Source organism: Aythya fuligula, chromosome 2 (genome assembly GCF_009819795.1).
Source record: "Aythya fuligula isolate bAytFul2 chromosome 2, bAytFul2.pri, whole genome shotgun sequence".
In the NCBI taxonomy this organism is placed as follows: domain Eukaryota; kingdom Metazoa; phylum Chordata; class Aves; order Anseriformes; family Anatidae; genus Aythya; species Aythya fuligula.
The window spans coordinates 82,360,786-82,374,441 of record NC_045560.1 but is presented as its reverse complement, the minus strand read 5'-3'; the positions used below and the strand labels follow the sequence as shown (position 1 = coordinate 82,374,441).

General features: G+C 37.4%; 1 protein-coding gene across 1 annotated transcript in view; it reads left to right on the top strand.

The window, feature by feature from the left end:
• TRIO (trio Rho guanine nucleotide exchange factor) overlaps positions 1-13,656 on the top strand; it is a 241,384-nt gene that overhangs the window by 95,674 nt on the left and 132,054 nt on the right. The window contains exons 9-10 of the mRNA XM_032181775.1: positions 1,773-2,003; positions 10,070-10,192. Of these exons, the coding sequence (XP_032037666.1) occupies positions 1,773-2,003; positions 10,070-10,192 (354 nt within the window). The remainder of the gene's footprint in view (positions 1-1,772; positions 2,004-10,069; positions 10,193-13,656) is intronic.

The following is a 13,656-nucleotide window of genomic DNA, read 5'->3' as shown; positions in this document are numbered from 1 at the left end:
TCCTTTCATTTTGTGATGAATGAACAGTTGGGAGAAAGGAGCAGTGTGGAAATTATAACAGTCATTTTTAGATTGTGATGTCTTGACAATACAATTTGGTTGCAAAGTAGAAGACAGAGTAAATGGTTTTAAGACTAGCTCTGAGTCTTATTTTACTGAGGATAATTGCTGTATACTACTAGAAAAGTAATTTATCTGAGTTTATGAGCCTAGATGACTAGTGTGCTTGAAAATCCAATAGCTGTGCCTTAAATGTTGTTACATATATCTAGCTGAAATCTCAGGGTAGTTATGCCCTGGGAAGGAAGAAAGTCTCACTGGGGAAACAGGCATGGTCATTTGCTTGTGAAGCTAATAAACTGATCAGATCAAGGGGCTTTCACATATTTTTTTCTAAATTTCATGGACTCTTGATAGGTAATTGAAGTCTGTTGCCTTCAAATATTTGAACGGCTTGTTCTAGATGATGGTTTGGGTATAGAAAGGGAATAAAAATCATTATTATAATAGCAGCTACTGTGGACTACACTTTTTTTTTTTTTTTTCTACCTGACTGGACTTTATGAGAGCTACTGTTTCAAGTGAGCTTCATTCTGTGCATTCATAGCTACTACTGAAATGAAAAAGCTTAAATGAGAAATAAACTCTCTTGTAAACTATTTATTAGAAAAGAACTTCCTTTCAATCTGTTTGACTACTAAACAGCAGTCTTTAATTGTGCCTAAATTTAGTGAAAATTGATGAAAATAGCCATTGGGAAAAAGCCTTGGCCAATTTTCTGTTTGTGACATGGTGTTGATTTGACAGATTCTGACTGTTGTTCACATCCCACTCTTGTGGTTTTGGACGAATTTCCCTTCCTATTAGACGAGCAATTAGGAAAGTTTTTTACAGGTAGCTGAGTGATACCAAACTGTAACAGTTCTCTGAGCTTCATGCTAAAAGTGACGGAGTAGCTAACAGCAATGAAAAGTGCTTTCAACAGCCTTGCAAGTGTTAAACATCAACAGTGGCCAGATAAGGAAGGATTATTGCATTTTAATGCATGCACACTAAATGTTTTTGCCATGGTTTGAATCAGAGAAGACACTAACTAAATTACTAGCATTCTTACAGCTTCAGTAGTTAGACACGTTTTGGAAAAGAACATATTGTGCTACATGGAGAGGTTTTAAGTAATTTGATCAGGTTAAGTTTGTCTTAACACCAGTTTGCCTTTGGCTTGCCAGTACCAGTAATAATCTGAAAGTTGTAAATCATGTCAGACGAAACTCTGTCCTAAGTCCATATCTGCTGGTCTAAATGCATTCATCAGATTAATATTAACTCATAGAAGGTAACTTCCCTGTTCCCCTTCACAGCAACATAGAAGAGAGAGATGATCCTGGAAAGACAGTTCTGGACAATTGTACAATTTTTGGTGCTTACTTGATGAGAGTGCTGAAGCTTAAAAGAGCTTCATAGTGAGATTTGACTGTTCAAAAAAAAAAAAAGTCACAGTAAAGGAAAGGCACTCTTATCAAAAGGCAGGCTGTTACTTAGAAGAGTGCTGCTTCTTTAAATTTGCTTTCATAGAGTAAAGATATAAAAATGCAGTTGTGTGTTTTCTTTTTTTTCGTAGAACAGCTGCACATAATCACGCCTGGAATAGTAATAAAGATTTCGTACTGCTCCCCGAGTTCTTAAATCTAAAATAGGGAGCAGGGGAAATGAAATAGTAGAGTAGCGAGATTTTGGCAGACAAGTAATTCTTTGTGCTTCCTGGTGGTCAGGTGAGCCAAGATGGAAAGTCGCTGCTTGACAAACTTCAGAGGCCGTTGACTCCTGGAAGTTCCGATTCTCTCACTGCTTCTGCCAACTACTCAAAAGCAGTTCATCACGTTCTGGATGTCATCCATGAAGTACTGCACCACCAGCGCCAACTGGAAAACATTTGGCAGCATCGAAAGGTCCGCTTGCACCAGCGGCTTCAGCTATGTGTTTTTCAACAGGATGTTCAACAGGTAGGTTTTACTTCATGCTTTCTAAATGCATTTCTGTTCTGTCAGGTTGCGATTGGGTGCTGGTTGCAGTGACAGGTGGGTTTGATTGCTAGACCCCATGTTCTTTAATTCAACAATCAAATATATCCATGGGATCGATTGACTGATTCCGAGTTCTGTGTGTTAAGAGAGAAGACTTGCTATTACAGGTAGAAATTATGTTCATAAGTTAGCTCCACTTCATTTTCTTTCTGTTTTTAAATTACCTTCTCTTTTTTACTTGAATTCAGGTAGGATGACAAAGATTTTTATTCTAGACAGAGGCTGTTTTAAGTTCGTGCTGGAAGCTGGTATTCACATTCTAGGTAAAATTCTGGACTTGATGACAGAAAAGAGTTGTAGTAGTAACATGCAATAAATTGTGTTATTCTGTAACAAGGTTTTAGTTTCAAATTCTCAGGGATACTTTACAGGTGGTTTTTTTTTTTTTTTTTTTTTTTTTTTTTTTTTTTTTTTTAGAACCTGAACATACTGTGCTAAATAGGCAGAATAATTACAGATAACATTACTTTCTGACATTGTCACTGTTTCTGAATTGATGGCTATTAGCTGCCATGTTTTTGCTATTATTACGGCATCCATAAAAGTTAGGAGTGAAGTACAAACATTAATATCTCTGTGACCTGGTTTTAGCTTAAAAAGGTAAAGCTGTAAAAAAAAAAAAAAAATGTTAATGGATTTTTAGTAAACAGAAAATGTTTATTTTCGATGGCAGTTAACAGAGTTACTAGTAATGTATTCCTTGATATCTGTTCTATAAAAAGTAAAGATACGGTCAATACTTACTAATCATGTTCTTTCATTTTAGTGTGAAGGTGTTTACAGACAGGAACTTCTGAATGTGAATTTTAGATAACCAGTCATATGTTCTGTTAAAATAATCTTGTTTCTTCCAAATTAGTTGCACTTTAATTCAAATTTCATGTACTTACCTGTTTCATGTACTTAGACTGAGAAAATGTTGGGTGTAAGCAGTTGGGAGGAAAATAGCCTGGTTTCCATTTGCAGTCATCGACAAAGAGATTTCAATCAGGTAGGGGTAGGGTGTGTGTAAGCAATCTTGTTTGCTCGAATTTCTATACATAGTGCCTATCTTTTCCTGTACAATAAATAAAAAAGATTAAAGAATACTTAAACATGAAGTGTAAAATTATTTAAAACATTCATTATTTTTTAATGTTAAAAAAGGCAAATATTCAAAAGGCAAGCATTTTTCCAAATTCTCAACAGTGAGCTGTGACAAAGAATGTGGAAATGTGTGAAAAACGTCAGCTGACCAAAAAAATGAAAAAAAAAAAGCAGAGTTAATGTTATGAATGTCAGGAAAATCACTGAGAACCAATCTGAAAACACTCTTATGCCACTGTATAAATCCTAGGAGCTCCTCATCAAGTTTGTTATATCAACAGTAGTTAGTCTGGAGGGTCTGATGTTGGTACTTGCATGTGAATAGTCAGGGAAGTGGACTTGTCAAAATCACCTCTTACATTTAACAGCCTTCATTCTGAAGAAATTTTAAGATACAGAAATTAAAATAGTAGTTTGTTTCTCATATGGAAAAAGTAGATCCTCTCATCTGTAGTCTAGTCTCAACAAGAGTGGATTGGGCCCTGAAACTTGCTCAACTACCCTGAATTCAGTCAAGGGAGGACCTACTTAGACAACCAAGGCAAAGTGGCCTCCTGCGGTTGTTTGCAGGGTGTATAATTCAGATTTCAGGCCTGTAGGTTAGGCTGCAGGCAGTTTATTTCCTGGGGTGTTCATTACATGCTACAGTGAGCCTTACTGTGCTGAGCCTACTCTTTGCTTTTATTATCTTGGGAGTCATAAAATGTTTATATGAAATTCTTGTTTTCCTCTACATCCTAATTCACGGCTCTGGGTGAAAGACTGAGCTCTGAGACTGCTTGTTTCTTTAAAGCTGGCAAATAACCCTTTGTCAGACTGAGGTCATGGTAGAGTCGTGATCTGCTTCTTCAGCAAGGAGATGGACGTTCCTCCTCTGCCTAAGACCAGTCAGCTCTCAGAACCGGTGCGTTTAGCATCAGTCACAGGACTGAAAACACTGAAGTAGACAGCTTTACCTACTTGTATGACTTTGAGTATCAGGAATGCATTATCCAAGTTACACGTGCAGATTATGGGTATTCCAGAAGTTCTTGTTACAAAAAATTCAAGAAGGTTACTCTCCCTCTAGGTGTATTATTCAGTGCTTACTGGCTAGCGAAATTTCTCTTCCTTGTTATGCCCATTTTTTCTGTATGCTATGCAAGGCAGATCTTGCGTTAAGGTATCAAGATGACCTCTTGACAATTTGAAACTGCATCTTCTAGTGTTAATGTGCATCTCTATCAACCACTTCAGATTTAGAAGTAAATTTTATGTACAGAAATACAGCCCCTGGTTCAGCGAAGTAGAACACGGTTGCCATGCTCCTCAGTCCTTCCCTTAATATCCAGTAGCTGTTCCTGTCAAAGACCGTGTTGTCCTTTGGTTTATCCTTGTAATTGTCATTAGCCATCCACTTTAAGGATTGTGAAATGTTTCATGTGGAGGTATAGCTTTTTGTTACATTATTTCAAATTAACTATATACTGGCCTATTTTTGATGCTGCTTTTTAGTTGATCACAATGTGAATTATGATTAATGTTCCCTCTTGAAATACAACTCATCATTCTCTAATTTCATGCTGTAAGACAATAATAAATCAACATCCACACCAGATAAATTCATCAGACAGTAGCCAGTAGCAGAGCTCTTAAAGAAAATGGCAAGCACATAATGAAGGTTCCCTGGAATAGTCTTGCTTTGGCAATTTGTAGCTCCCTTAGCTTTGAAAATCCACAGGGGGAAAAAAAAAGTGATCTTGAACAATAAAGATTCCTTTTTCTTGAAAGAGAAAACCAAAACAAATCTTACTAGATCATCTAATTTGTCTGAGCAATGTTAGCTCTTCAACTGAACACTCATTGACTCTATTCAGTGCATGAAATTACTTGGTTTTGAAGCGTTGCTTAAATGCATATCCAAGACAATTCTGGCATGATTATGTAGAGCTCCAAAGAAACTTTCTCAAATATCTTAGTTTTCATTTGCATGTTCTCTCAAGCTTGCTAATCTTTGTTCAAATGTTAATAAATTAATTTCAGATTGTCTAGCATGATTTAACAATTGGTGTGAAAATCTTTTTTCATCATTGTCAGGGAAGCTAAATGTAATTTTTTTCCGTGACAAAGTAAACGAAGTGTAGCCCTTTTCCACTGTTTATAGTTAAATAAAACACAGTGGCAAGTAACCAAGTTGCACTGTAAGTGAATTTATAAATGTCCTTTAGGATGAGTCAGTGATTTCCTCCTTACCCGTGTCCTGGCTCAGTTTTCTACCAGGTTAATGAAATAAATCGGTTCATGAAAGTGTTAAGTGAGTGACAGAGCTGAGTTGGAAGACAAATAGGCTGTGTACCATATTTTGTGTTACTCCTCCTTAGCTGCTTTTTTTTTTTTTTCACACCCCCCCCCCCCCCCGCCATTTTGCTCAGCATTGGGATGGAGTTTTTTGTGGAGCTTTCCAAATCAACAAAAACATGATGGTGCTAGCTAGCTACATACACCAAGAATCATCTGTTAATTTCTTGGAGCAAACAGTAATGCAAGGCACTTGAAATAATAAAAATGATAGGTACCACATAAATTACATCAGATCTGAAAGGTGGAATGTGAAAACCTCTGACTGTGTTACACTGCACAGAGTTCTGAGTTTCACATTAAATAGCAGAAACGTGCCAGGATATCTCATTTCTAGTTAATTTATATTACTGCCAAAAATTGGATGCTAATTAAAAAAAAAAAAAATTAAAGCTGTTGCATTCAATTGTTGAAAACAATCCTTCTAATATAAAATATGCTAACAAAATTATAATTTTATGCTTAAGAATTGACAGGCTTACTGAGTGGAAAATATAAACGTCACATCAGGAAAGAAAAGGAAGCAGCTCTGACAATTCTGATTTAAAAAAAAATAATATTTTTTTTAAAAAAGCAGACTTCTAATAGAATTGTTGTATGTGGTTTTATGGTGCTAAGTCTTAAAAGGTCAAAATGAAGATAATGCTTCTGGTATAGAGATACTGTTTACACTCATACAGGGAAAGCTTTAGGGCCTGAAAAACAACGTTAGTGGCTTGCAAGTCAGAAATTAGTAAAACATACATGTAAAAGTTGATTTAAATCATGTATTTATTACGTCCCCACTGACCTTGGATGTCGTCTCTGTCTGTTCTGGATAAATGTGCTGTTTCTTCCTCCTTGATCTGCCATCCACACAGACTGAGTTTTTTGTTTTAACAGTCATTTGTTTCAGTCTGGACTAATGAAGGGCGGGTCAAGAATGCTTTCTAGTTTCTCGGCATCAAAATACTACTGATTTCACTGCATGATTCTACTGTCGCGTTTGGAGGCGGTGCCAGTGTGAAATAATTGTTTTGGGGAGAGAGTTTTTGCACATTTTAACTACTTGAAGATTAGAAATTCCAAGATTTCCTCCCTCCCCTTCTAAATTTTATGTCTGGAAAATAGCACCGAGTAAAGCAGTGGAGATCAGAAAAATGTAAGTGTGCAAAGGAGCTAAAGGGAGAGTGGGGAGGGAAGGACTGGATAATAATGTGGGAAAAATTGGTGAAAATGAGCATGTTGAATCTGCAAAAGATCAGCTGTCTATCATTTATTTCTGCAAACAGCATATCCACAACGTATATTGCAGCCATCAATGATGATTTTGTCAAGATGAAGCCATCTTTCCATAATAATTACTACTTTTAAATATTCTGTATCAGTGCTTTAAGGATGAGCACTTTTCTAGATCCTATATTGGGCGTAAGGATGATTCTGCTGAGACTGCAGTTACAGCTTAATTGCAATTTACTAAAGCAGCTTGCTGTAGTTGAGAGTAAGATTATTCACCCTTTCAATGAAAATTGTTTTAAATTCCTGTGTATTACTGCGTTACTGGAGTGTATTCCATGTGCTTCCAGTACTAGTAGACAGGTTCTTAGTGGGTTTGTATGATATATAGGATAATTCTTTACCTCTTCCAGGAGGAGAGAGAAAATGCATCATTTAAGTTGCAAATGCCTAATATCAGTGTCAACTAATGGTATTGTCCTTTGGGCAAAGTGGTACGTAGGAGTTTTCAGTGATGGGTAAGAGAATGCTCTTACGTCTGAGTCTGTTTTTACATGCTGTGAAATTTCCAAACACAGTGCTACCTCAGTTTTGTTAAGAATCAAGGTAAGAAGGCTGAACACTAATAAGATTTGTATTCATACTGGTTTCATTTAGGGGCAGCAGTGCCTCTATAGCTTACTGGTTTAAGTTATCGCCTGTGTACTGGATTTCTGTGGCAATTTCTTCTCTTGAGAATTTAAATGAGCATTATTTGTCACAAAATGAGTTCTCACTGTACTGCTTTTTGCTTTTCATCCAGGTTTCTGGGGCAGATTTTGCTGCTGATTTCATTTGTTAGCTTGTAAGTGTCAGTAGTCCCTAGACTCTAGTCTAATTCTCTCATCCAAACATGTCTCTCTTCAGCTCTTTTTAGAATGAGAAGGGCAGAGTGGTGTACTGAAACTAGTCAAAAGCATTGGTAACATAAACTTTACAGATGACTGAGGCCATGTTTGGCTGCTCCTTCTACCTTCTTCAATCAATTCTTAAGCTTGAAAGAATCAAGTGAAATTGTACATTGAATGAAAAAACAATAAGCATTCATTTGGCAATATTTACGTGGAAGAACAAGCATGTACATGCCATAGATATTCAGTGAAGTGATGGTGATTTGCGATGACTGTACTACATAGTACTATGGGATTGTTTGTTGTCTTGAAGGTGTCGAGTGGACAAGGATTTGCAAATGAAAAAAGATTCTGACAGTCAAGATAAATGAGAAAATCACACGACATGATTTCATTTTGTGTACTAAAGAAAGCATGGCTGTCTTGTACGGGAATAGTGTGTGGGATTGTATGTGTATCAAATAGAGCCATGAGTGATGTTGCAGGAATAGTTCTTAACTCTGTGATTGTACGAAAGCAAGAAAATTATCTTTCTCTTCAGTTGTACTAAATGTCAAGTGCTTTTAGTACGAGGCAAATACAGTGTGTGGGGGGGAAGCACCCAGTTCTTTGAATCAGAGTTAAGGACACCAGTAGATGAGGAGAGAGATGGTATGGGGTTCTGGCAAGTTTATTTCAGAAGGAAGCAAAACATTACGTTTTTAAATTTCTCTGATTGGAGAAATGGGTTGATAGGAACCTCATGAAGTTCAAAAAGTGTGAAGTCCTGCATCTGGAGAGGATTAGCCTCAGACACCCACCCAGCTGGAAAGCAGGTTGGTTGAAAAGGAGCTGAGCATCCTGATATACATGTACACCAAGTTGACCATGAACTAGCAGTGTGCCCTTGTCACAAAGAAGACTAATGGTATCCAGGGCTGCTTTAGGCAAAGTGCTACTGGACTACCATGAACAGTACCACTGAAGGACCATGGAAATGGTGAAGGGACTGGAACATCTCTCATGTGAGGAGAGGCAGAGAGAGCGGGGACTGTTCAGCCTGGAGAAGTGGAGGCTCAGGGGGGATCTCATCAATGTGCATTCATACCTGAAAGGAGGGTGCAAAGAGGATGGAGCCAGGCTCTGTGCAGTGGTGCTCAGTGACAGAACAAGAGCCAGAGGGCACAAACTGGTGCACAGGAGGTGCTGTCTGAACGTCAGGAAACACTACGGTGTGAGTCACTGAGCACTGACACAAGTTGCCCAGAGCGGTTGTGGAGGCCCGTGGAGACATTCAGAAGTCTCCTGGTCCTGGTCCTGGGCAAGTGATTCCGCTTGAGCAGGGGCTTGGACCAGATGATCTCCAGAGGTCCCTTCCACCCTCAGCTACTCAGAGATTCTATGATAAAGTAAAAGAATGCCGGAGGTGAATATTAAGTGAAGCATTCCACACCTCTTCATAAATACTGTATAAAAGCAATTAGCTGACTTAAAAAAATTACTCATATGGAGTTGTTTTTAATTCTGAACAGCATTCTTGAACCTCAGAGTATCTTCCAAAGAATAAAATACCATATGCATGCTAGTTTAATGAAGGAATTAAAATATGGCTAAGATGTATTAATTTGGAGAGAGACCAGATGTTTTTGTTCATTCGCTCATCAGAAACTTGGTATGTGTGCAGTAATGCTTTGTGTTAACTGGCAGGAACTAATTGCATGTACAACTTACTATTTATAAAGCCGTCAGACCAGTCATTGTGGTAGAAGCTTTAATGTCCTTAAAACGTCTTTCATTCCTCCCATTTTCTGCTATGGAATTTACAATACACAGTTATGTCTATCTGATGTTTTGGGGAGATACTTCTGTGGAACTGGGGCAGAATTCTTCATGTGCTCTGAATGCAGACGTCATTCATCTCATGAGGATTTCAACTCAATTATATTGTGTTAGTTAAAAAAAAAAATACTTTTCTTCTTGTCTTCACAGTATGCAGTAGGAGAAGCAACTGCTCCTCTAATATAAGACATTACTGTTATTCACCAGCATTGTTTGAGAATGTGCAGACTCCATTAGCGTTACATTGCAGAAGAATGTCAGCTGAAGGCACAGGCTACAGAAAGACAACTCGCCAGGGGTCTCGCCAACTGGATCAGATTTGCTGTCAAATTTATGAGTGTGCAGAAATTACGCTGTCCTTGGTAGACTTCAAATGCATCCTAAGTCATACAATTTACCTACTTTCATCTAGTTTGGGCCTTCATGAAAGTTCATATGAGTGCTCATAAGAGGATATAACTAATGGCTTCTGATGGCAATACTGCATTTTAATCCATCAATACAGTTCCTTATATGCAGTCCCTTTAAAGCTCCTTAGTTTCTTGAATAGTTGTCTTTTTATCACAACGGTTTTCTTTGTATTGCAACAAGATATTCAGTGCATTCATTTAGTTTTTGTGTTTTTCTTTTGCACCACAGGTGTTGGATTGGATTGAAAACCATGGAGAAGCCTTTCTTAGCAAACATACCGGAGTGGGGAAATCCCTTCATCGAGCTAGGGCATTGCAGAAACGCCACGAAGACTTTGAAGAGGTCGCACAGGTAAAAAATAAAAAAAAATGAGACTTGCAGTACTGTGTGCTTGCCATTGAAATATATGAAAACCTTTTGCTCTGGAACTGAAGGGCTAAACAGAGAGCTCTACTACTACTACCAAAAAAAATCCATTCCAAGAATGGCCTATTTTGTTTCTATCACAAGCTTTTATTCATTTACCTTCTGCACTCCAGCTTCAGTAAGAAAAAAAATAAAAAATCCACAGTGTTACAGAGAGTGGGAGCCTTGAAGCCTGAAAGAACTGCTATTATTCTTTTATTTTCTTTATTTTCACTTAGTTGTTTGAAAGCATTCCTTAAAAAATAAAAGGGATAAAATGAAAATCAGGCTTCTAAGAAACCAGGTGCGCCAGAAAACCCCTTTAGGTTATTTGCTTTGAATGCAGTTGAGTTTGTATATGCCCTCTTGTTTTGAATGACTAATACCAGTGTTTTTTCTGTGGGAAGACTCTAGTTTTAGCTTTTAGTGGAACTGATGATATAACTTCAAAACACACTTTTCTGTAGCACTTAAAAAAAAAAAAAAAAATCAAGCTGAATGAAGTAGAGGCTCCAAGAAATTCAGGGAGCACAGCAAGGAGGTTGGTTTGAGTAGCAGCCTAGAAAAGGGATGTGAGGTTAGTAAAACCCATCTACAAGAAGCTGAAGGCTTGAATCCTCCCCATTAGTAACACACGGTGTCTATTCAAAATTAACAGTTAGTGATAGTAAACATCTAATGTTCATCAAGAAGAATCTCATTAAGGTGGGGTCCTTCACTCAAAACAGAAGGTGAATTATAAAATTCTGAAGTGACATGCAGTAGCTTAGCAGTGACACCTGGTATGGTAGATGCATGGGAGGTGTGTTTATAGTTTGCCTGTTTCATTTGCCTGTGTTTATAGTTTGCCTGTTTTATTACTAAAAACAAATTGTAAATATGGTCTTAGAGCAGTCCAGTGGCAGCTATAATTGGAATTGTATCACAAAGCTTCATTAATATTGATTTTCTATTAACTTTTGCTAAATAATAAGCTTTGTTAGTTTTATACATTCACATGCTGGATTTTCCATATGCATGCCTAATACTTCATTTTAAGTAAAATCTGTAATATTTTCCATAGAGACATACTTATTTTTCTGGGTCAGACAAGCAAGAATCTATTTGTGTAAGACACTTCAGAAAACCCAAATGATCTCATACTTAATACTGTGTTATTTGAGCAAAGAAGAATAAAATGTTTGAGTAACCAAAGGGGATGAAGTGTGTAGAACTATTTAGTGGGATGTAAACTGATGGAAAAAAAAAAAAAAAAGGAAAGAAAAGCATCTTGTTAATTTGCATTTTTATTTAAGCTAGAAAGAAGTTATACAGCAAATACTTAGCAAAAGCTTCCTAAAACTGAATGCTACTAGAGTTTAAAATGATCTCTTTAGGGGATGGGTGGAATTTCTATTTTTGGCGACACTGAAAACTAGACTGGTCAGAGGGCTTAAATATACTACGGGGAACCATCCTCTGCTGACAGAAGGGTGGATGAAATGATCTAATAAGTAAATCTTTTTTTTTTTTTTCATCTCTAACTTTTTCAATTTATAGTGACTGCCAAGAGAGGCACACCCTCTGAATTATTTCTCTTACTTGTGGATATAAGCAGGCTGTAAAAGACATCTTTGCTGTTGGTATTATAAGAAAGATTATGTTCAAGTATAAGAAAGCAAGCAATCTGAAGTCCCTGTTACTAACTTTCAGTTAATTTATTCTCTACCTACATTTCTGGTTGGTCCAGGTACTTCATTTATTTGTTTCTTAATAGGACCCTAGGCATCATCGGAGATTTTCAGTCAGCTCTAGTCAGAAGTTGAGAGGAAGCAGTGTCAAGTGATCTGCCAGCGGCCCAGCAAAATTTTATAAAATGCAGCAAGCCAATAGTAATCCTGAAATGTTCCTGGTCGAAGACTAACTACAGATTAGAGCTATTTTTCTTTTTTTCTTCCCTTCTGCTTCCTCCCTCATTTGTTTTTTTTGTTTGTTTTTTAATATGAATGAGATGCCAATTCTTCAGCAGCAGTCAAAGAGATGTTAAAATAAGTTGTCTATAGAATAGAAAAGATGTTCCAGAGTCAATGGACTGTAGGCTTACAAATTATTCAGTTTAAAATTCATGTGAAAGGAAGGCTTGTCTCTATTTTTACACTTTTTGGTACCACCGCAGAAACATTACATAGTCAAAACTCATCTGACTGGAAATCCTCCCCAGATTCTCATGTGTCGACATCCATGCTACACATGCACACTTTGACTTGTACCCACTGAAGGAAAACTTAGTTTTGCTCTTTTCACATGTAGCCTGCCCTATCCACTTTCTACTTAGCATTTCTCCACCTCCCACCCCACTTCCCATGACCACCTTCATATCCATGAGACTATTTAGTCAGTGCCAGGAGTCCAGCTTTTGACTTAACCAGTTCACGTACGGGCACAGATTTGCAGCTTAGAGCACTGGATGCAGATCAGTAGTGCAGTTGTACTTCCCCGTGCATTTCAGCATGAGATTTGAAGTCAGCTTCTCTTCTTTCAACTATGATTGATGCCTGCTTTTTCACACTCAAAACCCATGAAAATGTTATGGCAAGAATTAATCAGTGTGACATTTTTCCACAGCTAAGTTCTCTTCTCTATCTGTAGACTGCATCTGAGTTAAGAGCTCAGTCTGCTTGGTGCAAGAGATGCACAAAAATGATACTTCCTTATTCAAATACACCTGGAAGTTTCCTACAGGCACCAGTACCACCTCCTTTAAGGATGGAAGAAAGCTTCTCTGCATGAATTGATTCTCACTTTACTGTACCCATGAATGGCTGTAGTGCATCAAACTGAAGGTCTATGTCTTGTGGCCATCACCTGATTAAAAAAAAAAAAGTTATCTTTACTCTCCCAATTGTTTTGGTCTATTTGATGTCTGGAACTGAAGGATGCATCAGAACCAGTGTTTAGTCATTGATGGACTTCTCTTCCCTTAATTGGGCTTGCTGCTTATTGAACCAATTTATGCTTCTGGAATGTATGCCAGTCCCTGTGCCAATGAGTTATGGAATTTAATTGCTCCTTAGATGAAAAGTACTTCTGCTTTCTCATTTTAAGTGTGTTGTCTGATGCTTAAACGTGATAGCATCCACTGCATTTAATGAGTAATCTATTTTAATTTTCTCTACCTTTAGTGCTTTGTATACCTCTGTTAATCTCCCTCTGTCCGTAATACGTCTCTCTCCCTCCCCTCCACAGTGCACTAGACTCCAAACACTCCTGTTGTATTTATTGTTGTCAGTACTCATTTATGCATTAATCTCTTAAATTTAATTTTGACTTTTCAGTGCTCTGTCACTTCCTATCCTTTCTAAAAATATCAGGCTTGTTTTTTTTTCTGGAGAATATGCAGAGAAAGACTTCTCAACAGGAAGACTAGGAAA